The sequence below is a fragment of the Natrix helvetica genome, assembly GCF_964273705.1.
Source record: "Natrix helvetica genome assembly, chromosome: 2".
Classification (NCBI taxonomy): domain Eukaryota; kingdom Metazoa; phylum Chordata; class Lepidosauria; order Squamata; family Natricidae; genus Natrix; species Natrix helvetica.
In genome coordinates, this window is record NC_138552.1 from 3,310,651 (window position 1) to 3,336,322 (window position 25,672).

At 46.5% G+C, this 25,672-nt stretch overlaps 1 protein-coding gene across 3 annotated transcripts in view; it reads right to left on the reverse strand.

Annotated features, from left to right (window-relative positions):
• Nucleotides 1-25,672, reverse strand: part of CELF4 (CUGBP Elav-like family member 4) — a gene marked incomplete at its 5' end in the record, with an annotated part of 811,277 nt that overhangs the window by 64,238 nt on the left and 721,367 nt on the right. For all 3 annotated transcript variants that reach the window (XM_081940919.1, XM_081940921.1, XM_081940920.1), the window contains 3 exons: nt 3,666-3,746; nt 10,786-10,851; nt 25,133-25,282. In XM_081940919.1, coding sequence (XP_081797045.1) covers nt 3,666-3,746; nt 10,786-10,851; nt 25,133-25,282 — 297 coding nt within the window. The remainder of the gene's footprint in view (nt 1-3,665; nt 3,747-10,785; nt 10,852-25,132; nt 25,283-25,672) is intronic.

The window sequence follows — 25,672 nt, forward strand, 5'->3', positions numbered from 1 at the left end:
ATGATCAAGGGAATTACTCATACCACTCTATAAAGCCTTAGTAAGACCACACCTAGAGTACTGCATCCAGTTTTGGTCATCACACTATAAAAAAGATGTTGAGACTCTAGAAAGAGTGCAGAGAAGATCAACCAAGATGATTAGGGACTGGAGGCTAAAACATATGAAGAACGGTTGCATGGCTGGTCTAGTGAAGAGAAGGACCAGGGGAAACATGAGAGCAGTCTTCCAATATTTGAGGATCTGCCCCGGAGAGGAGGGGGTCAAGGTATTTTCCAAAGCACCTGAAGGCCAGATAAGGAACAATGGATGGAAACTGACCAAGAAGAGATTCAACCTGGAAATAAGGAGAAATTTTCTGACAGTAAGAGCAATCAACACATGGAACAGAATTTGCCTTAGGAAGTTGTAGGAGCTTCATCCCTGGAAGCTTTCAAGAAGAGATTGGATTGTCATCTGTCAGAAATGGTGTAGGGCAGTGACGGCTAACCTTTTTGTCATCATGTGCTGAAATCAGAGATGCTCATGGCGGCTGGAAGGATGGAGGGTTGGTGGGAGGAAGAACGAAAGGGAAAGAGAACACTTGCAGGAGATCAGAGTAGGTAATCAAATCCACCTTTATGAGATTTCCGTCCCTTGAGTCCTGGCATTGACATTTACCCAGCTTCAAGAGAAATGGGCATGATCAGAATGCGTGAGACTCATCCCACATTTTGTGAAAGGAAATGTGACAGGTATATTGTAGGTAGGTAGGTAAGTAGTAGGAAGGTAGGTAGGTAGATACAAGGATTAGATATGGTAGATATAGATAGATGATAGAAAGATAGATAAGATAGGAGATGATAGATAAATGATAGATGATAGTAAAATGATAAGTAAGATTATATAGATAGGTAGGTAGGTAGGTAGGTAGGTAGGTAGGTAGGTAGGTAGGTAGATAGATAGATAGATAGATAGATAGATAGATAGATAGACAGACGATGGATAGATGATAAATGGATGGATGGATGGATGGATAGATAGATAGATAGATAGATAGATAGATAGATAGATAGATAGATAAATAGATACATAGATAGATGATGGATAGATGATAGCTAGATATATAGCTAGATATAGATATAGGGAGACAGATATAGACAGACAGACAGACAGACAGACAGACAGACAGACAGACAGACAGAGAGGTAGATAGATAGATAGATAGAGAGGTAGGTAGGAAGGTAGGTAGGTGGATGGATGGATGGATGGATAAAGGGATAGATAGATAGATATAGACAGACAGACATAGACAGACAAATATATAATGGATGGATGGATGGAAGGATGGAGATGATAGATAGATAGATAGATAGATAGATAGATAGATAGATAGATAGATAGATGATAGATAGATAGATAGACAGATAGATAGATAGACAGATAGATAGATGATACAGATGGAGATGGATGGATGGATGGACTAGATAGACAGATAGAGATATTAAGAATGGAGGTATGAAGGAAGATAACTAAGAAAATGCAAGCTTTCATGAATTACATTAATTTTCTTACTGGGCTCTAAGGAAAATTAAATCACAGTTCAAAGCTGGTTAGCCCAGTAGGGGCATCCATAAGGTGAAATAGAAGAGAAATTATTAAAAACGAAACCAAACACAAAGACTAAAAGGGATTCTCTAACCACGGGGTCAAAGCCCCAAGGAATCCTCCATCCAGTGGCTTCTTCGCAAGCCCACCTGATCCACTTTGAGGGTCTTGCCGGAGGGGGCAAAAATGCTGTGGGATCTAAACTTCTCAAGGATAAGGTAGGTCGGGAGGGAAATCCCACCGTGGAAAAAAGTACACATTTGGATAAAAGTGGATCAAATAAGCAGTGGAACTTTTAAACTTCGCTCCCTTCTGCTTGTTGTCCTTGAATTATGCATTAACCACCCTCTTGAAAAATAAGAGCTCCGTCTTTTGAAAGGATCGCTGTCTCTATTCTGAGTCAGAAATCCTCTCAAGGTGTACATATAGCTCTAGAGTTCAAGAACAGGAATTTTTAGCCTATTTCCCCCGCTCTTTTTCATCTCACCGTAAAGTTCCTGTCTTTTGACACCACTAGCTGTATACAGAAGGAAGATAATCCAAGACATTTGAAGAATATCAAGTTGTAGAAGATGGCAGTTCATCCCTTTCTCAATTACAGGTGGTCCTCAATTTGCAACAGTTCATTTAGTGATGTACATCTATCTGTCTGTCTGTCTGTCTGTCTGTCTGTCTGTCTGTCTGTCTATCTATCTATCTATCTATCTATCTATCTATCTATCTATTCATCCATCCATCCATCCATCTCTCTCTCTCTCTATCCATCCATCCATATATCCATCCATCCATCCATCCATCCATCCATCCATCCATCCATCCATCCATCCATCTATCTATTTGTCTGTCTATATCTGTCTCCCTATATCTATATCTATATATCTAGTTATCATCCATCTATCTATCTATCTATCTATCTATCTATCTATCTATCTATCTATCTATCTATCTATCTATCTATCTGTCTATCTATTCATCCATCCATCCATCTCCCCCTCTCTCTCTATCCATCCATCCATCCATCCATCCATCCATCCATCCATCCATCCATCTATCTATCTATTTGTCTGTCTATATCTGTCTCCCTATATCTATATATCTAGTTATCATCCATCCATCCATCCATCCATCCATCCATCCATCCATCCATCCATCCATCCATCTATCTATCTATCTATCTATCTATTTATCTATATCTATCTATCAGACGCTGTCTTATTTTCTTTTGACCCCTGAAATAAGCGCTTGGCTTTATTTTTGGGGAAGTCTTATTATTTTTGAGGTGCAGGAGGCAGTGAGCGTGGTCACCTCATGGCTACTGCTATGTTGCAATATTTTTGGGGAGGGCTTATTTTCAAGGGAGGGCTTATTTTAATGCATGCGCTCAAAAGCCCGATTATTACACACATATGTGTGTGTGTGTGTGTGTGTGTGTATGTATGTATGTATGTATGTATGTATGTATGTATGTATGTATGTAAGTATGTAAGTATGTATTTGTGTTACAACCCCTGGTATGCCCAAATATGGGAGGGAACTCACTACTCCCCCTTTCTGTCTATTGGCTCACTACAGGAGACCATCCAGGCAGAAACTTATAAGCCCAGGTTCAAATCCCAACAAGGGTATGGCTAGCTGATGAGAGCTAAATAGCTTGAAATAGAACTATACTAGTCTCCCTTTATTTATTTATCAGCACAAACACAAACACACACACACACACACATTTCATCTATCTATCTGTCTATCTATCAGCATGTTGACCCCAACAATCCGGGTCCTCATTTTACTGACCTCAGAATGATGGAAGGCTTGAGTCAACTTTGAGTCAGATCGAACTGCTGGCAGTGAGCAGTGTCAACCTACAATTCTGCATTCTAATTCCTGCGCAACCACGGCTCTTATAAGCAACTTACCATCTTTCCTTGATTTACTGTTGATTTTGGCCACCTCTAAAAAGATGCCTCTTTTGCTCTGACACCTGGATACCTACAATACTCTACGGGACGGTGGTTTAGCCTTGTTTCTGAAGCTACAGAGAAAGTCCAAGCAGTGGTCATTTCAGCATCTCAAAGACTCACCTTCTCTCTGTTGCTGTGGTATCATGGGAGGTGGCTGTGGGAAGGCTTGGCCTATCTGACCATAGGCCGCAGGATAAGCAGCTAGAGGGGGAAAGGAAGAAAAGTAGAATTTAAGGTCCTTGCAGAAGAAAGAAAGGAAACCTTCTCATCTTCTCAACCAAGATTTTGATCCCATCGGTCAGAAACAGCCTTTTGCAAGAGCGCCAGAAGATCTTAAAATATAGGAAACCAGACCTCTTAACCTTCAACGGTGGAAGGAAGAGATAGAATAGCTCTGAGAATCTAAAGAAAGTTCAGCTTCGAAAAAGATACTTTTTCCAAAAGGCAACTGGATTTTCTTGGTTTATTTCCTCTGAAAACATTTTGCTTCTCATCCGAGAAGTTTCAATCACAGCTGGAAGGGACCTTGGAAGTCTTATAGTCCAACCCCTGCCCAAGCAAGAAATCCTATCTCAAACCAGAAAAGTGATTGTCCAGTCTCTTCTTAAAAGCCTCCAGTGATGGAGCATCCACAACTTCTGAAGGCAAGCTGTTCCACTGGTTAATTGTCCACACTGTTAGGAAGTTTCTCCTTAATTCCAGGTTGCTTCTCTCCTTGGTTAGTTTCCATCTATTGTTTCTTGTCCTGCCTTCTGGTGCTTTGGAAAATAAGTGGACCCCCTCTTCTTTGTGGCAGCCCCACAAATATTAGAACCCTGCTATCATGTCACCCCAAGTCCTTCTTTTCTCTAGACTAAAGGTAAAGTTAAAGGTTCCCCTCACACATATGCGCTAGTCATTCCCAACTCCAGGGGGCGGCGCTCATCTCTGTTTCAAAGCTGAAGAGCCAGCACTGTGCAAAGACGTCTCCGTGGTCATGTGGCTGGCATGACTAAACACCAAAGGCGCACGGAATGCTGTTCCCTTCCCACCAAAGGTGGTTCCTATTTTTCTACTTGCATTTTTTACGTGCTTTCAAACTGCTAGGTTGGCAGAAGCTGGGGCAAATCACGGGAGCTCACTCTGTTATGCTGCGCTAGGGATTCGAACCGTCGAACTGCCGACTTTTCTGATCGACAAGCTCAGCCTCTTAGCCACTGAGCCCCCGCGTCTAGACTAGCCAAACCCAGTTCCTGCAACCGTTCTTCATATGTTTTAGTCTCCAGGACTTTAATTATCTGAGCTGCTCTTCTCTGCACTTTTTTCCAAAGTTTCGACATTTCCCCCCCCTAATGTGACCAAAACTGGATGTAATATTCCAGTTGTGGCCTTACTAAGGTTTTATAAAGTGATCATCATACTTTAGAAAGTATTAAGTAGTTAGAAAGTGCTAAGGATTTATAAAAGCGGTAATTTCTTCAGGAACGTGAGGAATGAGAAGCGAACTTCTTGGATGAAAAGCAAAATGTTTTCAAAGCAAAAAAGCAACAAGCAAAAAAATCTTTTGGAAAAAGCACTTTGGGGACAAATATGACCTGGGTGATTGAGAAGCTTCATAGACATTAGATGTTCAGCTACCATGTTTGTGCAAAGCATGTACTTCAAATGGTCCTCCGGAAGTGTGAACTTATTGCACTGACAGGTTTCACGGATGGGAGGAAAAATACATGAATGATAAGAAGTCACAATAGCCAATTTCAGCAATTTCAAGGTGCAGAAGATAGACCAGGTTGTACTGAGACATCTCAAGCAGGGGTTAGATTCAGACGGTTCAGACCGGTTCGGTTGAACTGGATGCTAATTTTACATCTGCTTTGCTGAACCGGTAGTTGCAAGAACCGGCTGGCCCTGCCCACTCTGCCCCTCTCCTCCCAGGAGGGCAAAAAACGGGACTCCCGGAAGTTCCGGAAGTCCAGAAACAAGTCTGTTTCTGGCCTCCGGAGAGTCTCTGGAGCCCGGGGGAGGCTGTTTCCACCCTCCTGAGGCTCAAGGGAAGCTTCCGGAGTCTGAGGAGGATAAAAATGCCTCCCCGCCATGGTGCAGGAGGCCGAATAGGCCACGCCCCCCCAGCGACTGGGTAGAGAACCGGTTGCTATAATTTTTGAATCCCACCCCTGATCTCAGGGTCCTTTGGAGGAAAGAACGAGACTCCAATGGTTTACGCATGAAAAAACACAGAAGTCAAGTATCCTTCCATTCAGGTTTCATTAGTAGCTGCCCAGGCATTCTCCATCTTGTTCTCTTGCAATGAGATGTCAGATGGTCTCCTTCTGGGACTTCCTTTCCTGGCCTAGCTACAGCTTGGGATTTTCTAATGGCCTCCTGTCCAAGTACACTCAAGATCGTTCATGGTCAACTGATCATCAGCCAATATTGGCTAGATGCAGGGGTGAAATCCTCCCAGTTCGGCTGAACCGGCAGTGACAATTGGTATCAGTTCTCCGAACCAGTGGCAAACATCCCTGGGGCCCCCGCCCATGCCCGCCGGGCCGCCCTGTCACCCTTCACCTCTTCGGGCTGCTCGATCCGCCCACCCAATCCAAACGTTTCTCCCTCCATTCGCAGCAGAGCTGCTGCATCCTGTCCCTTTAAGGTGGACCCTGGGAGGGAGGGGCTGGGGGGGGAGGACCATAAAGGGAGCAGCAGCTCTGCTGTGAATGGATTCATGCACACATTTTTTTTCCTACCAGGTTCTGTGGGCGTGGCTTGGTGGTGGGGGATCTGACTGAGTAGGCGTGCCCATGAATGACATCGAGTTGGTCACACCCACTCAGTCACAGGACCCCGCCACCAAGCCACGCCCACAGAACCAGTAGTAAAAAAAAAGTTGCATTTCACCACTGGCTAGATGTTGCCATTTTTACATCGTTGCCAAGAAAACTACACGGGCATCTCCCTGAGGTCTCTTGGAGATAAGCTTGATTCAAGAAGGTCCTTATCTTTTATCCTAAACCTTGCCTGATACCTGTTCCTTAACAGGTTACATCAGCTTGGCTTTTTGGCATGACACATTCTTGTGAAAATGGTAGAGGAATGCAGGTGGTACAATTTAAGACGGTTTCCCCATCTGACCCCCTCTAAATGTAGCTGGGCTGCAAACCATGGAATTTTAGTATATAGAGATGATGATGATGATGAAGAAGAAGAAGAAGATGATGATGATGGAATTAGCCAATCCAAAAACATATCTTAACTTGATTTGGTTTTATTTAGATCTTCTACCTTACCTAAGTAAGAAGAGAAGCAACATGGTGTGTAGGGTTAGTCTTTTCCAAGTTGGTGCTCAGCAGAGATCTTACATAAACAACCTTGAGTTGGAAGGGACCTTGGAGGTCTTCTAGTCCAACCCCTGCCCAAGCAAGAAATCCTAATTCGGACCAGACAAGTGGTTGTCCAGTCTCTTCTTAAAGACTTCCAGTATTGGAACATCCACAACTTCTGGAGGCAAGTCGTTCCACTGATTAATCATTCTCAGTGTCAGTAAATTTCTCCTTAGTTCTAAGTTGCTTCTCCCCTTGATTAGTTTCCATCTGTTGCTTCTTGTTCTACCCTCAGGTGCTTTGGAGAATAGCTTGACTCCCTCTTCCTTGTGGCAGACCCTGAGATATTGGAGCTGTGCTATCATGACACACTCAATCCTTCTTTTCATCAAACTAGACATACTCAATTTCCTTCAACTGTTCCTCATATATTTTAGCCTTCCATCCCCTGATCATCTTTATTGCTCTTCTCTGCACTCTTTCCAGAGACTCAACATCATTTTTACAATGGGGCAACCAAAACTAGATGCAATAGAACAGAACAGAAGAGTTGGAAGGGACCTTGGAGATCTTCTAGTCCAGTGGTTCTCAACCTTCCCAATGCCGCGACCCTTTAATACAGTTCCTCATGTTGTGGTGACCCCCCAACCATAAAATTGGTGTCTCGGTTCCCAAGACCATCGAAAATATGTGTTCTCCGATGGTCTTAGGCGACCCTTGTGAAAGGGGTCCTGACCCACAGGTTGAAAACCACTGTTCTAGTCCAACCCCTGTTCAGGCAGGAAACTCTATCCCATTTCAAGCAAATGGTTATCCAGGCTCTTCTTGAAAACCTCCAGTGATGAAGCACCCACAACTTCTGAAGACAGACCGACCCACTGATTAATTGTTCTTACAGTTAAGAAATTTCTCCTTAAGTTCTAGGCTGGTTGTCACCTTGATTACCATATTTTTTGGAGTATAAGACGCTCTGGAGTATAAGATGCACCTTAATTTTTGGGGAGGAAAATAATAAGAAGAAAAACTGCCTCTGCCTCCCAGCATCCATAGCAAACATGGTAACAAGGTCAGCCAATGAATAGGCATAGCAACTAAGCCAGCCAATGAGGACTATTTGGTCTCTGAAACAGTATTTGCTATGTGAGCAACAAGGAGACAGGAAGGATCCTAGCTTAGCAGAGAACTGAAAGTGAAACTGTTTGTGTTTTGCTTGTATTTACTGCTACCTTGGAAAACCTGCTTTTGGTAATGTATTGTATATTATTATGATTATTTTGACTCCTGCTGAATCAGTTATTGTGCTTTCTGAATGTGATTGCTGCTGCAAACTCTAACCAGCCAGGTCAGCTTCAGCACTTATTGCAGCCTGATTCAGCACAGCTGATTGGCGGGTGGATCGGACTGCTGGAATATTCCTCCAATCAGCTGTTCCAGACTGCAGGGATTGTCACAGACCATCGCTGCCTCCGTGCCTTGCGTTTTTGGCCTCGGATGTGGGTGAGTGGAGCTATATTCGGTGTATAAGACGCACCCAAATTTTCACCCTCTTTGTTTGGGAGGGGGCAAAGGTGCGTCTTATACTCTGAAAAATATGGTAGTTTCCATCCATTGCTCATCATCTTTGTTGCTCTTCTCTGCACACTTTCTAGAGCAGTGGGGGCGAAACTGTTCATCACCGAGTGCCCAACCAGGAACGTGTGTGCATGTGTGCACCCCGGAACACAAAAACCCAAAGAGCAGCTGGCTGGCGTGCACCTTCCTGCTTTTGGGGCATTTTTCAGGCTGTTTTCAGGCCATTTTGGGTCATTTTTGGACTGTTTTTGGCCCGAGAAACAGTGCAAAAACAGGCTGAAAAGGGCCCAACAAACAGTGTGGTTTTGGGTCATTTTTCAGGCCATTTTCAGGCTGTTTTTGGACCATTTTACAAGCCATTTTGGGCCATTTCCAGCCCCCCAAAACTGCCCAAAACTGCCCAGAAAATGCCCCCAAAACAGCCTGGTTTTGGGGTGGGTTTTTTTTGGCAATTTTTAGGCCATTTTCTGGCACTCCCGTGAAGACCTGTTGGCGACGCTGCCCATGCCCACAGAGAGGGCTCTGCGTGCCCCCTCTGGCACACATGCCATAGGTTGGCCACCCTGTTCTAGAGTCTCAACCAATTGGGACCCCAGCCAATTCACCTGGATTGCACCAAGGTCTAGAAGACTCAATCGAATCTCGGCACTTCTGAATAACAGAGACCTCCTTACGGCCAACAGCCATCGGAAAGAAAGGCTCCTTTGATCTCAAACAGAGTCCAAAATAATGAACCCATGGGGTCCCAGCAGGAAGCAGGAACGAAAGAGCAAGTGTCTCTTTGCATACCTGGACTTTAATTAAGAGCTGCAACCCTTAGAATCGAACATCTCAACATGACCTATCTGTCAAGCCGGACACGCAATTAAGAGAGGGAACGAAACACCAACCAAGACAGATTTTAAAATTTACATGTCCAGATTCCCCCACCCCCCCCAAAATTTCCTCCCTGCACAGCAAGAACTAATGATTGTCCGTTGCGCCACAGGAAGCAAACTAATTGGTTGGAGCAACAAGCTGGAGGTGTTAGGTGTAAAAGGATGTTGAAACGTCTGTTCTGAATATTTTTCTGCAACATCCTCGTGAAATTGTGGCACGTTCTAACTGAGTGCCAAAAAGGTCACGTGGAAATGTTGCACAAACTTCTGGTTTCTAGCGTGCATGTGTGCCCGACAATCAGTTGGTCAGTGTGCATGTGCAGGGTGGTTTTCAGTATGAAAACCATAAAGCCAGAAGACAAACAGGAAATAGGTTCGGCATCACAAGTCTCCTCCTCCTGCACCCATCTCTCCAGTGGTGGGTTCCGGATCCTGTTCCAACCGGTACGGCCCGGTATCACCCACATGGATGCGTGCAGCACCCGCTTGCATCTAATTGCCTCCACGATGCTCCAGCTGCTCAGCGGAAGCGCCGAAGACTTAAAGGACTGATAAGGAGCTCGGGGGGGGGGGGGGAAGGTGGGCCCTCCAGAGCCCCATACCGGAACGGTATCCGGTGCGCTGGGCAGGCTACAGTATGCCCGTACTGGGGCGTACCGCCTGCAACCCACCACTGCATCGCTCCCTCTTCCTCTCCACAAACCCCACTCCCTTCTAGCACTGATGATGTTACCTAGTTGGGTCATGAAATGTCTGCAAGAAAACGAACCAAGCTCGGAGAGGTCCAGCAACCCCATAGTTCAAACCCGAGTACAAATATTCTCTTTGAACCAAACCATTTGTATATAAACAGAGGTCAAACCCTACTCCCCTCTAGCACTGATGACGTTACCTAGTTGGGTCATAAAACGTCTGCAAGAAAACAACCAAGTTCAGAGATCTCCAAGTCTCCTCCTCCTCTTCCTCCTCCTCCCTTTCCTCTTCCTCCTCCACCTCCTCCTTCTGCACCCATCCCTCCCCCCTCCTTGCCACAGACCCCACTCCCTTCTAGCACTGATGATGTTACCTAGTTGGGTCATGAAACATATGCAAGAAAACAATCAAATTGAGAAATCACCAAGGACTAAAGAGTCTCCTCCTTCTCTTCCTCCTCCTTCTTCTCTTCCTCTTTTTCCACAAACCCCACTTCCTCCTAGCACTGATGATGTTACCTAGTTGGGTCATGAAACGTAGGCAAGAAAACAACCAAGCTCGGAGAGCATCAAGGACCCTTCATTTCAATCCTGAGCTACAAATATTCTCCTTTATTGGTCAATTTAAGGAATAAATAAGTGCCTTTTAGGACATGGCACAGATGTTGCGCCATGGCCTACTGAGACAAAATGGGCCTGCAGATGAGATGAACCATGAATGTGACTTTTCTAAGCCCCCAACCTCCCCCCGGGGGAAGTGAAAGTGAAAGGGTTATTGGGGGAAAGTGTTAATACTAACGACCTGCGTATTGCTGTACTCCAGCGTATGCTTGCTGCAAAGGATCGGCCGTGGTTGGACTTTGTGCTGCGAAGACACAAGAGAGAGAAAAAAGAAAGAGGAGGTTGAAAGACATGCCAAAATCTCCGGGAAAGACAACATAACACACCTGGCAACATCAATATAGCAAAATGACGGAGTTGGAAGGGATCATGGAGGTCTTCTAGTCCACCCCCCTCATCAGGCAGGGAACCCTATAACATTTCAGTCAAATGTTAATTGACAGTAATTTTATTTCTTCTTCCATAGTTTCACTTAGTTTAGAAGAACACCTGACGGCCGTGACCAGGGGGGCCTTTTACCAGGTTCGCCTGGTACGTCAGTTGCGCCCCTTCCTGGATCGGGATGCTCTGTGCACAGTCACTCATGCCCTCGTCCTTTCTCGCCTGGACTACTGCAATGCTCTCTACATGGGGCTGCCCTTGAAGAGCACCTGGAGGCTTCAGCTGGTCCAGAATGCGGCCGCGCGGGTTGTCATGGGGTTACCTAGGTGCTCCCATGTTACACCCCTTTTAGGCGGCCTGCACTGGTTGCCGGTTGTCTTTCAGTTGCAATTCAAGGTATTAATTATGATCTTTAAAGCGCTCCATGGCTTAGGCCCAGGGTACCTGCGAGACCACCTACTGCCACCAGTAGCCTCCCACCGTCCAGTGCGATCCCACAGAGTTGGCCTCCTCAGGGTGCCGTCGGCCAGGCAGTGTTGGCTGGTGACCCCCAGGGGGAGAGCCTTCTCTGTGGGAGCGCCTTCCCTCTGGAATGAGCTGCCCCCGGAGCTTCGCATAATCCCCGACCTCCGGTCCTTCCGATGCGCCCTAAAAAGTTGGCTTTTCCAGCAAGCCGGCCTGGCCTGTTAATGTTAATTTTATCTCATTTTTTTTAAATGTTATTGTCCTATTAATTGGGTTTGTTTTTTGGATATGTATCTAATTTCTTTTTAACTTTCGTGATGTGTGTTTTTTAATGTTGTACGCTGCCCTGAGTCCTTTGGGAGAAGGGCGGCATATAAATCCAATAAGACTCAAACTCAAACACTTATAGATGGGTTTTGTTGTTCTAGTCACTCTTGTCCCTCTCTGTTCTTTTGCCTTTGCTCCTTCTCTCTTTGCTATTTTCTCTCTCTTCCGCCTTCCTTTTGTTGTGCATCTGTCTCGCCTATGGCTTCCTCTTCTTGTCTATCCTCTTTTCCCCCTCTTCCTCTCATAATCCAAAATAATGATCATAAAATTGTCCTGCTTTTTCTATAAAATCCTGGCTATGTCTTTCCTCCATCCAGGTATTCCCTCTGGTATCAGCCATCTAAACTTTACTCCGTTCTGGCTGCAATAGAACAGAATAACAGAGTTGGAAGGGTCCTTGGAAATCCCTTGGTCAGGCATGGAACCTGAAGGAGGTCACATTTATATCAACACTAGCTGGATACCCATGCTTTGCTACAAAACCATCCACAGGCCCGATGAGTCACGCACTGGCCACGCCCATATAAGGAAACTGGCAGTTGGAACAGAGTTCCTTTCAGATGGGGAGGGGCAGTAGAATGTCTAACTCTTTAGCATTGGAGCATATTAATATAATACTGTATAAGAAATACTGATGATCTGATGGTCATTTCGAAAAATCCTTCCTTAGCTAGCACGTAGAAGTCAAGCGGAACATACATGCCAAATTTCAAGTTTGTAGGTTTTAGAGTTTTGGAGATTTCGTGATAAGTGGGTGGTATTTGGCTTTTATATATACATATAGATTTTAGGAAAGGTGGTTGTGAGTTTTATTTATTAGATTTGTGGCTCTAGAGTCCAACTTTTGCGACGATGTAGAAATACAATCAGAAAAAGAAGCCAGAAAAGTAGAGGAAAAACAAGTGATTAATAAAGAGCCAGTTTTCAAGCGCTGTAAGTTTGACAAGAAATAATTCTGAAATGACATTGATATAAATCTACATATTAAAATATTGCACGTCAGTCTGAAAGTTTAAAAAAAAATGTTGAAATAAATCAGCATTAAAATAAGATTATTGCACAGTAATTGGCAATTTTAACCAGCATGATTTGAATGACAAATTACACATTACAATAAGTTTGACAAATCTACACGTTATAATCTTATGCTAGGAGAAACCCAGACTTAGGATGTGGCATGCAAAATGATATTCATAAAAAAATAAAATCCGCATCGTTAAGATCTCCATCGCATTTTAAAATATGCAGCTCATTTTGACGTTGATACATAAGCTCATAACTTAATTTGCCCTTCTTTCATGAAAGAAATTATTTGTGCTTTTCAGTTAGAAACATAGAAAATTCTGGCAGATGTTATCCTAGCCCAGGAAAGACGATGATTTTGTTGAAAATATCCAGACCAAATGTAATTTCTTTCTTTTTTCTTTTTTGCAGCAGATATTTTATTCTTTTTTTCCTTCCATAACATCTTACAATCATCAGATACACATCTGATGAGTTATGTCATCATACCTGTGCATATCAATCTTATTTCGCTTCTCTATTTATATACATTTATCTACAGTTCTATACGTTTCCCTATTGTTTCTCGACTGAATTAATTTTATCCCTTTTTGCAACCGTTTGTACCAATTATCCCATATTTCATAATATTCAGACTCTTCTTTGTCTTTTAATTTTAGTGTTAACTTGTCCGTTTCTGTAATTTCTAATGTTGAATTTTCCCCCTTACGAGAGGGAGCCCCTTGTGGAATACTGTGACGCTATTACCATGGCAACTCCACTGCGCTGTACAGTAGAAGTCATTTTAAGGCACAACAGGCTGCATCTTAATAGAACACACACCCCGAGGGATGCTAGGGGTGTCTTATCCCCCACAGTATTCGTTTCCAGGGAGTAAGTCATCTGTGTACCAAGTTTCGTTGAAATTGTTCGAGGCCTTCCAGAGTTATGCTGGAAACACACACACACACACACACACACACACACACACATACACAGCCATTTATATATTTACTGTATATAGCTAAAGTTTAGAAATATTCAGTTAAAAAAAATAATGGCCCGCTAAAAAATTCTGCCTTTCATCTTGGTGTAATATTAACTGTAAATCTGATATTTCTCCTCCATCGATAATTTTCCTGATCGCCAATCAATTGTACAGGTAGTCCTCAACTTACGACCACAGCTGAGTGCAAAATTTCTGTGGGTAAGTGAGAGCTCGGGTCCGTGAGTTTTGCCCCATTTTACGACCTTTCTTGCCACAGTTAAGTGTATCACTGCAATTGTTCAATGAATCTGGCTTCCCCATTGACTTAGATTGTCAAAAGATCGCAAAAGGGAAATCACGTGACCCCGGGGACACTGTAACCGTCATAAATATGAGTTAGTTGCCAAGCGTCTGAATTTTGACCACGGGACCATGGCGGAGACTGCAACGGTCGTAAGTGTGAAAAACGGTCCTAAGTGCCATTGTAACTTTGAACGGTTGTTAAAGAAATTGTTGCACTGTTCAAATTGTGAATGTATTTGGTCATAACTATGCTTAACTGGCTGAGCTTCTAAATTGCACTTCAGTAAGTTTTAAATACTGGGACGTGGTGGCTCAGTGGCTAAGACGCTGAGCTTGTCGATCAGAAAGGTCCGCAGTTTGGCGGTTCGAATCCCGAGTGCCGCGTAATGGAGTGAGCTCCCATTACTTGTCCCAGCTTCTGGCAACGTAGCAGTTCGAAAGCACATCAAAATGCAAGTGGAAAAATAGGAACCACTTTTGTTGGGAAGGTAACAGCGTTCCATGCGCCTTTGGCATTTAGTAATGCCGGCCACATGACCACGGAGACGTCTTTGGACAGCGCTGGTTCTTCAACTTTGAAACGGAGATGAGCACCGCCCCCTAGAGTCGGGAACGACCAGCACATATGTGCAAGGGGAATCTTTACCTTAAGTTTTAAATAAATCTTGCCAAATGATCTGGCTTTTGTCTAATAAGGCTTTTGTTTTAATTCGGTTAAATCTGTCATTGTTCCTGTTTAGGAAATGCAGATTACAGAAGGGACCTTGGAGGTCTTCTAGTCCAACCCCTTGCTTGAGTGGGAGACCCTGTGCTATTTTGGGCAGATGATTGTCCAATCTCTTCCTAAAAAAGCTCCAGTGATGGACGTCCCAGAGGTGATTTACCCAAAAGCCAACTTGATTTTCTTGGGTTTTTTTTTTTCTTTCAAAACTTTTCACTTTTCATCCAAGAAGCTTCTTGCATTATAAATGAACTGAAGAACAGAAGAAGCTTCTTGAGTGAGAAGCAAAATGTTTTCAAAGAAAAAAACCAAGAAGACATAGTGTACATTCCCTACTTGAGCAGGGGACCGGACTACAAGACCTCCGAGGTCCCTTCCAGTTCTGTTCTGTTCTGTTCTATTCTATTCTCCACCCCAATATTCTCCATTTCTATTTCTATTATATTTCTATTTCTACTCTACTCTATTCCACCCCACCCCACCCCACTCCACTCCACTCCAATACCCTACCCTACCCTATTCCAAATTTTCTTCTGTTATTTCTAATTCTAATTCTATTCTATTCTCTACCCCATATTTTCTATTTCTATTATACTTCTATTTCTACTCCACTCCACTGTACTCCACTCCACTCCACTCCCATACCCTACCCTACCTGTTCTGTCCCGTGATTCCAATGAATATGCAGACCCAGGCTTGGCTGTCTGCCATGACTAATTACTAGATAAAGCCACCCCTTGGCTGGGAGCCTAGGTTCTCTTCACAAACCCAAGATAAAACTTACAGAAGGCTTTCGCAACCGCTCGAATATGGACTGTTGTTTCCTGCAAAGATTCCCCTCCCATCGCTCCACTTATAAACTCTTTGGGAGGGGCCAAGCCCTTAACCAGCTGTCCTTACTTCCTTCTATGACGTCCTCTCCACAGCTGTTCCTTTCTCCTATCAATTCTACGCATATGCACATCAGGGACAACTTCCCTCTCTTCCTCCTCACTGCTCCCTGACTCAGATGCCACCTGGTGGCCAACAGGTCTCTCTAGTTCCTGCTCTGACTCCAAACACCTTCCAGAGTCTTCCTCATCCTCCAGAGCAGTCCCATAATGGTCTGAGCTGTCAGAGTCCACCAACAGCTCACCCGGCCACTGCTGGGCCACAACACCAGCCTTACCCTATTCCAAATTTTCTATTTCTATTTCTGTTATTTCTAATTCTAATTCTATTCTTTTCTGTTCTTTTCTTTTCTATTCTATTCTATTCTATTCTCTACCCCATATTTTCTACTTCTATTTCGATTATATTTCTATTACTACTCCACTCCACCCCACCCCACCCTACCCTACCCCATATGTTCTATTTCTATTTCTATTCTATCCTATCCTATCCTATCCCATCCTATCCTATCCTATCCTATTCCATTCCATTCTTACAGACTTTAATTCCCGCCATAATTTTCTTTCTTGAGATCTGCCCGGTCCAAAGTCTTCAAACTTTTCAGTCTTAGCAATGGACCCATTTCCAGGTGGAACCCAACATCAACTTTATAATTTGCAAAACTTCCTTTTCTATGGTTTTATTTTACTCAGAACAAAGCTAAAATACAAAACTAAATACAACTCCCAAGAAGACATAAAACTTATTTCTCTCTACTTCGCACACACTTTTAGACTTCTGTTTTTATACCTGTGGTCCCGGCAAATAAAGCAGAATGACAATTTTTTTAGCACTACAATTTTGCGAGAGGCCACAAAAACCAAAGACCAAGACTGTCGTTTTAAGAATGACCATTGTCTTACCTGAAGGGTCCTTTTCAGGGCGCTGCAACGGAGAGTCCAAAGAAGGGTTAAACACAGCCAATCTGCCCAGAACTGAATTGAAACTTTAAGCCACGCCTCTGGTGCCGACTCTCCTCAGATTTATTCAATGAAGACGTGGAACAGTTGCGCGCTGAAACTTCAACTGGAAGTCTAATATGGAACAAGTCAAAAATAGTCCAACAACAATAACAGAAACAACAAACAACACTGTGACTTCACAAACACCAGCGGAGAATAGACCCCAGGGCGGGGTGGACTCTCCGTTGCAGCGCCCTGAAAAGGACCCTTCAGGTAAGACAATGGTCATTTTCCAGGGCGCTGCTCTGGAGAGTCCAAAGAAGGGACATGCCCAAGCTAACTGTCACTAGGGCGGGAAGGCTCAGCCATCAGGGTCGCTCCGCTGGTATGGATGCCCTGAAGAACACGCCTCCCAAAGGCCCCTTCCGCCGATGCAAAACTGTCCAGTTTGTAATTTCGGACAAATGGAGACAGAGAAGTCCAGGTGGCCGCCTTGCAGATCTCTTCAATCGGTGCCTGTGTAGACCAGGCAGCTGTGGTGGCGGCGCTTCTAGTCGAATGTGCTGTGATATTGCGAGGCACAGGAACGGACTGTAAAACGTGGGCAAGCGCAATGCAGGCTCGCAGCCATCCGCCGATGGTAGATGAAGAGACCTTCTTGCCTTGAGAAGCTTGTTGAAAGGAGACGAATAGAGATTCGGATTTCCGAAAACTGGCCGTGCGCTTGATGTATCTGCGAATAGTCCTGCGCACATCCAGCATGTGCCAGCGCTTTTCCCTCGGGTGCCGAGGATGCGGACAAAAATCCGGAAGGACCACCTCCTGCGCCCGATGAAACCAGGAATTGACCTTCGGAATGAAGGAAGGGTCCAGCCTCAGGATTACTCTGTCGTTACGAATGAGACACAAGTCCTCTCTGACTGACAAGGCAGCCAGTTCCGATATGCGACGAGCAGACGTGATAGCGACCAGAAAAACCGTCTTGAATGTGAGGTGTCTGAGACTGGCTGTCTTAATGGGCTCAAACGGGGGCCCGATGAGGGACCGCAACACTACATTGAGATCCCAAGATGGGTATCTGTGGACCACTGGGGGTCTCAGGTTGGTCGCTCCCCTGAGGAAACTGCGGATGGTCGGATTCCGGCCAAGAGATGCGTAGCCCTCAACTGAGAGGATGGTTGACAGGGCTGCCGCCTGGCGCCTCAGGGTGTTAGGTGCCAGGCCCTTGTCCAAACCTTCCTGCAGGAAGTCCAGGATGACAGGAACCGAAGCAAGGGGCGCAGACGTACCATGAGCCGTGCACCAGCTGGCGAAGGATTTCCAAGTGGCGTCGTAGATGCGCGTCGTGGACTGCCGTCGTGACGCTTGGATGGTGCCAATCACTTTGTCTGACAACTTGCCTCTGCTTAGGAGATCCCTCTCAAGTGCCAGACGGCCAGCTGCAGCCACTGGGGTTCTGGATGTTGAAGGGCCCCCTGGCTGAGAGAGATGTCCTGTGGAGGAATCCGCCACGGTGGTGTGATCGAAAGACTCACCAAGTCTGCAAACCAGGTTCTCCTGGGCCAGTACGGTGCTACCAGCAGCACCTCCGCCTCCTCTGCTAGGATCTTCCTGACGACTCTGGGAAGAAGAGGTAGCGGGGGAAAAGCGTAAAGCAGACCTTTCGGCCACGGGCTGTGCAGCGCGTTGACTCCTTCCGCCCTCGGGTCGTGGAACCTTGTGAAGAACCGCGGAAGATGCGCGTTGGCCGCGGTGGCGAACAGGTCCACCAGCGGGAGGCCGAACCTCTGGGACAGTTGCTGGAACAGCAGCGGATGTAGACGCCACTCCGAGTGGTCGACTGTGGATCTGCTCAGCCAGTCCGCCTGGGTGTTGCTCGTGCCCGAGATGTGCTCCGCCTGAAGAGAAAGGAGATACCTCTCCGCCCATCGACCCAAGAGCTCCGCCTCCTTCATCAGAGATCTGGAGCGCGTTCCCCCCTGTCGATTGATGTGCGCCTTGGTGGCGACATTGTCTGTCATGATGCGCACGTGGTGGCCCTGAACGGTGCTCTGGAAGCGCTTCAGCGCAAGCCTGACTGCCCTCAGCTCCAGCCAGTTGATGCTGTGAGCGGCTTCGGAAGGGGACCACCTGCCCTGTGCGAGCTGGTTGTGGCACTGGGCCCCCCAACCGAACAGGCTGGCATCCGTTGTGATGGTGAGCCTGACTGGCTCCTTGAATGGCGACCCCTTTAACAGGGCCGGAGACAACCACCACTTTAGAGAGCGACGTACCTCTGCTGGAACTGGAATCAGTCTTGTTGAGCTGCTTTCGTTTGTTCTTTGATATGGGAGCAGGAGCCACTGAAGGGGACGGGAGTGAAGTCTCGCCCAAGGCACGATTGACAGGCACGAGATCATCTTGCCGAGGAGCTGTGAGAGCTGAACCACCTTGACTAGACGTGACTGCTGCACCTGAACGACCATCTCCCGAAGGCTGGCCACCCTTTCCGGAGACAGGGATACCGTGCACGAGGTGGTGTCGATGACAGCCCCTAGATGCTTCAGTCTGCTCGTGGGGACGAGATGACTTTTTTCCAGGTTGATGGTGAACCCGTGGTCCCGGAGCGCCCGGTACTGGTAATGGAGGCCCGCGTAAGAGAACCTCAGGAACTTGCGGTGGGCTTTGCGGATAGGGATGTGGAGGTAGGCCTCTTTGAGGTCTATGGACGTTAGTATATCGCCTGGCCTGATGCACCCCAAGATGGACTGGAGGGACTGCATCTTGAACCTGCGATATGTCACGTGGTGATTGAACCTCTTTAGATCTAATATCCCCCTCCACCCTCCTGAGTTTTTGGGGACCAGAAACAGGATGGAGTAAAACCCTCTTCCTTCCTGGCCTGCTGGGACAGGTTCTATGGCCCTGATCTCCTTGAGGTGCCTTATCTCCTGTTCCATGAGGGATCTTTTGACTAACCCTGAGGGAACTGGACACCGGATGAAGTGGCGGGGAGGGGGGGGACCAGAATTCTAAAGTGAGACCCATGCGGACCGTTTGAAGAACCCACTGGTCCGACGTGGTCTGCTCCCATTTGGCGTGGAACAACTGCAACCGCCCTCCTATGGGAGCTGACCTGTGATGGTCATTTATACCTCCTAAAGGGTCGGGAGCCGGAGCCCCCCCGAAATGGCCGCTTGGAGAAGGGCTGCTGGCGACCTCTGTCTCGAAAGGACTGACGGTCCTGAGACCGCTCACCCTGCTGGGGATACGCCCGATGATAGGGGGTGGAGCTGGTGGAGGGCTCATTGTTCCGAAAGGCCTGCCTCCTGTAAGAGCCAGGACCTTTACGATCAGGCTTTTTGGTGACTGATGGCATCACTTTCTTTTTGTCCTTGTTTTCCACAAGGACTGGATCAAGGACCTCACCAAACAGCTTGTCCCCTTTAAAGGGGGCAGTAACAAGCTTCCATTTGGAGCGCATATCCACATTCCAGTGCCTAAGCCACAGGAGGCGTCTGGAAGTAACATTAGACGCTAGGGCACGCGAGGCAAACTTAGCAGCATTCAGAGTGGCATCAGCAGTGTACTCTGTGGCTGCCATGATTTTATTGATATCCTGCCTGACTTTAACGTCCTTGGCAGGTATCTTCCTCAACAACTGCCTCAGCCACAGGAGAGCCGCCCTGGAGAAAAAGGAGGCTGAAGCGGAGGACTTAATGGCCCATGCAGCTGCCTGATGGGTCTTGTGACAAGCAGTTTCGGTTCTCTTGTCCTCAGCCTTGAGCCCCTCCAACAGGTCAGGAGGGAGCACAGAAGAGGAGGTAAGAGCCGCTACAGGGGGATCGATAGGAGGGAGCTTGAGCAGCTCCTCCAGGCTGGCATCCACCGTATATAGCTTCTTGTCATGGCTGCTGGGGGTAGCCATGGTAGCTGGCTGCGCCCACTGTCTTTGAACTAAATTGAGGAACATCTTGGGCACAGGAACTATTTCCTGGACCGAAATGGGTTCCTCAAAGAGATCCCCAGATAGATCATCAGGGTCTACAACCACCTGAGCTGGGGGGGGGGTGTGGACCCCATGTGAGTTGAGATCTTAGCCTTATCTAAAATGGTTTTGAAATTATCCAAATTAAATAAGCCTGAAAAGGCCGGCTTTTTGGTGGGGCTTGCCTCATCCCCAGAGAATTCAGCTTCCTGCCTAGGAAGAAGTTCCTCTTCTTCCTCCCAGTCTGACTCATCGGAGGCCACTGAAGAATGCAGGGACGGAGGTGGAAGGCTAGGAGTCATCTCTCTGGAATCCTCCTGGGGTTGCAAATGGTGGGTCTTGCGAGTGCGCTTGCCACCTTTTCGCATGCCTGCCTCAATGCCCTGGGAAATGGCCCTGTTAATTATTTCCTGCATTTCAGTGGATAGGTTAGGCCCTTGGTCCTCAATGGGGCGAACCCTTTGAGTGGGCCCGGGGATCGGCTGTTGAGGGGCTAAGGGCCCCATTGGAGCTGGTCCCTCCTCCATATCAGAGGGACAGGCAAAGAGATCAGCCTGATCAGCCATGGAATGGCCTGGAGAAGTTGCCATGGCCAGGGAATCCCCTTCCTCTTCACTATCAGAAATGGGGCCTCCCTGGGCTGGAGGAATTTCCCTGGAGGGCTCCCCAGGAGACACCGAAAGGGAAGATTGGGCCTGCTGTTGGGCTTTGGAAACCTGTTTTTCTAAGGCCTTCTGTCGCCTTAATGCATCTTTGTCTAGGCCTGAGCCCTGCTTGGGGCCATGCCTGGAGTAAGGCTTACTCCCTCTAATGGCCTCCCTGGCAGCTTTCCCGGCCTGTCTTACAGGGGCTCTGGAAGAGACACCCTCAGAAGTCTCAGGGGCCTGATCTGCCATGGTAACAATCACTGGATGGGACAGTAGGGGGATGGGAAAACCACCACTCACCACCTCCAGAAAGCCCACCGCAGCACGATGCTCCTGAGGAGACAGAGAAACTGCAAGGCCTGAAGTAGCTTGGAATCTTTTAGGCGCGAGCAGAATTCGCTCCCAGCACCTGCAGGAGAGTAAAGGAGGCGACCCAGCAGGCCACGATCCCACGCCGCTATCACTTGCTTGGATTGGGGCCCAGGTCGCCGGTCACACCGGGCAAGTCTGACTCCACGCGGCTCCTGCAAAGAGCCAGGCACCAGGCAGCTGCGGCAAAAAACTTTTAAAAGTAGAAACGGAAGATTGCGAAATCCAAAATGGCGGCCGGAACTCACCGGAGCTTTTCGCGCCAAATTTAAAGAGGGAAGAAGCCAAAATGGCTGCCCTGGAAGCCCACGCAGCAATTTGACTTGCTAGAAGCACAAATTGCAACGGAGGGCTTCCAGTGGGAATCGGCCCCCAGTAGGGGTGCCCCAACAGCGCTGGCGTCGGCACTCCGACCCACACGCTTCCCCCAACAGCTGCCTGCGGCTTCCAGGAGCCAGAGCAAAGCCCCGGACTCCAGGAGAGCCGAAAGGGTGAGAAAAACCCAATTAAAAAGGGAAAAAAACAAACTTAAATTTAAACTCACCAGCCTGCTCTAAAAATCCTTAAATATACTGTTTTAAAAAATTATTCTTCCTCTGGAGAGTCCAAGGAATCAATCTTAGAACTGGAGAAATCTTAAAGCGCGTCTACTGGGCTAGCTGAATTGAAAAAATCTGAGGAGAGTCGGCACCAGAGGCGTGGCTTAAAGTTTCAATTCAGTTCTGGGCAGATTGGCTGTGTTTAACCCTTCTTTGGACTCTCCAGAGCAGCGCCCTGGAAAACAGGTTTTGCAAGGTCAGGATTAACACAAATAAATATATAGAGTACACACACACACACACACACACACGTTCAATTTCTTCCCAAATCCAATTTAAATCATTCTCCCCAAGTCTAATCTATATCCATAATTATATCATTTGGTACAACAAGCTTGGGAGCGGTTTCCCACAATTTATGTAGATGAAAATTCATGGGTGCCATACTACCGATTCTGTATTATGAAGATTGATTAAGACAGCTGATGCAGTGATGAAAAGAGTGTGCATTTACTGTTGCAATTAATTAGGCATTCAGACACAACAATAACCACAATAAGCAGAAGAATGCGCTGAGCCAGCATTCTTGGCTTAGGGGCAGCGCATTCTCGGCTGCTTTGACAAGGATCCTGGCTTGATTGGAAGGGCCATAAAAAAGGGAACGTAGAGTTGGAAGGGACCCTGGAGGTCATCTAGTCCAACTCTCTGCTCGAGCAGGAGACCTATACCATTTCGGCTAAATGATGGTCCAGCCTCTTTTTGAAAGCCTCCAATGATGGCTCACCCACAACTTCTGGAGGCAAGTTGTTCCACTGATTGATTGTTCTCACTGTCAGGACAATTTCTCCTTAGTTCTAGGTTGCTTCTCTCCTTGGTTAGTTTCCACCCATTGTTTCTGGTTATGCCTTCGGGTGCTTTGGAAAATAGTTTGACTCCCTTATCTTTGTAAGAGTCCCTCAAATATTAAAACACTGCCATCATGTCACCCCCCTAGTCCTTCCTTTTATTAAACTAGGCATACCCAGTTCCTGCAACCGTTCTTCATATGTTTTAGTCTCCAGTCCCCTAATCCTCTTTGTTGCTCTTCTCTGCACTCTTTCCAGAGTCTCCACATCTTTTTTTATATTGTGGTGATCAAAACTGGATGCAATATTCCAAGTGTGGCCTTATTGGATAGATAGTTGGGAAATTGTCCCATTGCATCTTTGAGTTTTATCAGATCTTTTCCTCTTTGTTATTCTCTTAATCTTGGTGCTCTGTTAGCTTGGCTGTTTTGGTGTGGATGTTTCATTACCCAACTAGGTAACATCATCAGTGATTGTGAATGTAGGATGTGCCCTCTGTGCATATAAACAGGGAGCAAACCGTACACACTAGCACTGATAATGTGATATAGCTGGGTAATGAAACGTCTCCAAGAAAACAACCAAGCTCAGAGAGTACCAAGCGCCCACAGTCCTCCTCCTCCTCTTCCTTCTCCTTCTCCTTCTCCTTCTCCTTCTCCTTCTCCTTCTCCTCCTCCTCCTCCTCCTCCTCCTCCTCCTCCTCCTCCTCCTCCTCCTCCTCCTCCTCCTCCTCCTCCTCCTCCTCCTCCCCCTCCTCCTCTTTTCTGCAAATCCATTCCCTTCTGGTGATGATGATGTTCCCTAGTTGGGTAATGAAATATCTGCAAGAAAGTAACCAATCTTAGTTATGTCTGTTCAGGAGGTGTTTCCTACTATTCATTCATTCATTCATTCATTCATTCATTCATTCATTCATTCATTCATTCATTCATTCAATCATTCATTCATTCATTCATTCATTCATTCATTCATTCATTCATTTCCAACTCAACCAAGTGACTCTAGGTGGATTACAAATCTAAAATTTTAAAATAATTTAAGAAGACATTTAAGCAATAAAAGCATCCACATAATAAATCCATGTAAATATAAACAAGAGCTGTGGTGATTCATCTGCTAATCACGAAGCCAAGTAATGTGTGGCATGGTGGCCTAGCGGTGAAGACACTCGCTTCCCACTTGGAAGGTTGAGAGTTCAATGCTAGGTAGCAACAAATGTTTCTCTCTTAGGGCATAAAAAGGAAGCATCTGTGTGGGTGTCAGGAAGGGCATCCAGCCAGGAAATGCTCCGCTCCATCTAGTCGTCCTTACTCTATCCCGAGTTAAGGGATTACGAGGCCCTAAAAGCAACAAATGTTTCTCTTCTTAGGGTATAAAAAAGAAGCATTTGCTGTGAACTCTGTGTAGGCGTCAGGAAGGGCATCCGGCCAGGAAATGCTCAGCTCTATCTAGTCACTCTGACTCTACCCCGAGTTTATTTATTTATTTATTTATTATTTTATTGAATTTATAGACCGCCCCCTCTCCCCGAAGGGACTCGGGGCGGTGTACAGACACCACATTAAAACCTAATATAAAATAGATACACTTAAAAACCCATTAAACTATAAGGCTGTACAGGGTAATAAAAGTTAAAAATTAGCTTAAAACAACCCCAAAAATTTAAAAGTACAGAATTGAGGGACTAGATCGGGATTAGGCCAGGCCCGCTAAACCAAACAGGTGGGTCTTGAGCATCTTACGGAAGGAGCGGAGATCAGTGGTTGTTCTGATGTCACGGGGGAGGTCATTCCAGAGGGTCGGGCCCATCACAGAGAAGGCCCTACTCCTGGGCGTCGCCCGCTGGCACTGCCTAGTGGACGGCACCCGGAGGAGCCCCTCCCTGTGAGAGCGGATCGGTCGAAGGGATGTATGGGGCAGGATACGTTAAGGGATTACAGAGCCATAAAAGGAGGGATTATTTTTTTAGTGAAGCCAAGTAATGGAGCTATTTTATGAGAGGTAAGGTTCTTCCTTGGTCTTTGAGTAGGGTTGCCTCTTCAAAGATGCATGGACTTCAATACCCAGAATTCCCCAGACAGCAAAAGTATTGGGTTGGAGGTCGAAGCAAGAGGTTCCAAGGCCAACATGTTGTCCTACCTGGGTAAGGATGGATGCCATTGGCAAAGACGGCTTCTGCGGCAGGCTGCCCATTGGCTTGTGGCGGGAGACCAGTGAAACCATTCACCCCGATGGGGGAGGGGATGCTAGGCACGGCTGGTGCAGTGATGCCCGGAGGCGTGCTGCCACCTACAGGGCGGGAGAGGAAAGGCAGAGCGTCAAATCAATTGCGTCCCTTGGTTTGAGAGCATACAGGAAGTCCTCGACTTACGACCACCATTGAGGCCAAAAATTCCATTGCTAAGCAAGACCGTTGTTAAGTGAGTTTTGCCCCATCCATCTATCATGTTCCTCGTGGTCGTAAGTCGAGCACTTCCTATGCACTCAGTTGAGAGTGTATAGGAAGTCCTCGACTTATGACCACAATTGAGCCCAAATTTTCCATCGCTAAGAGAGACCGTTGCTAAGTGAATTTTGCCCCCAATTGTAAGTGAATCACCGCCATTGTTAAATTAGTAACACGGCCGTTAAGCGAATCTGGCTTCCCCGCTGACTTTGCTTGTCAGGAGGTTGCAAAAG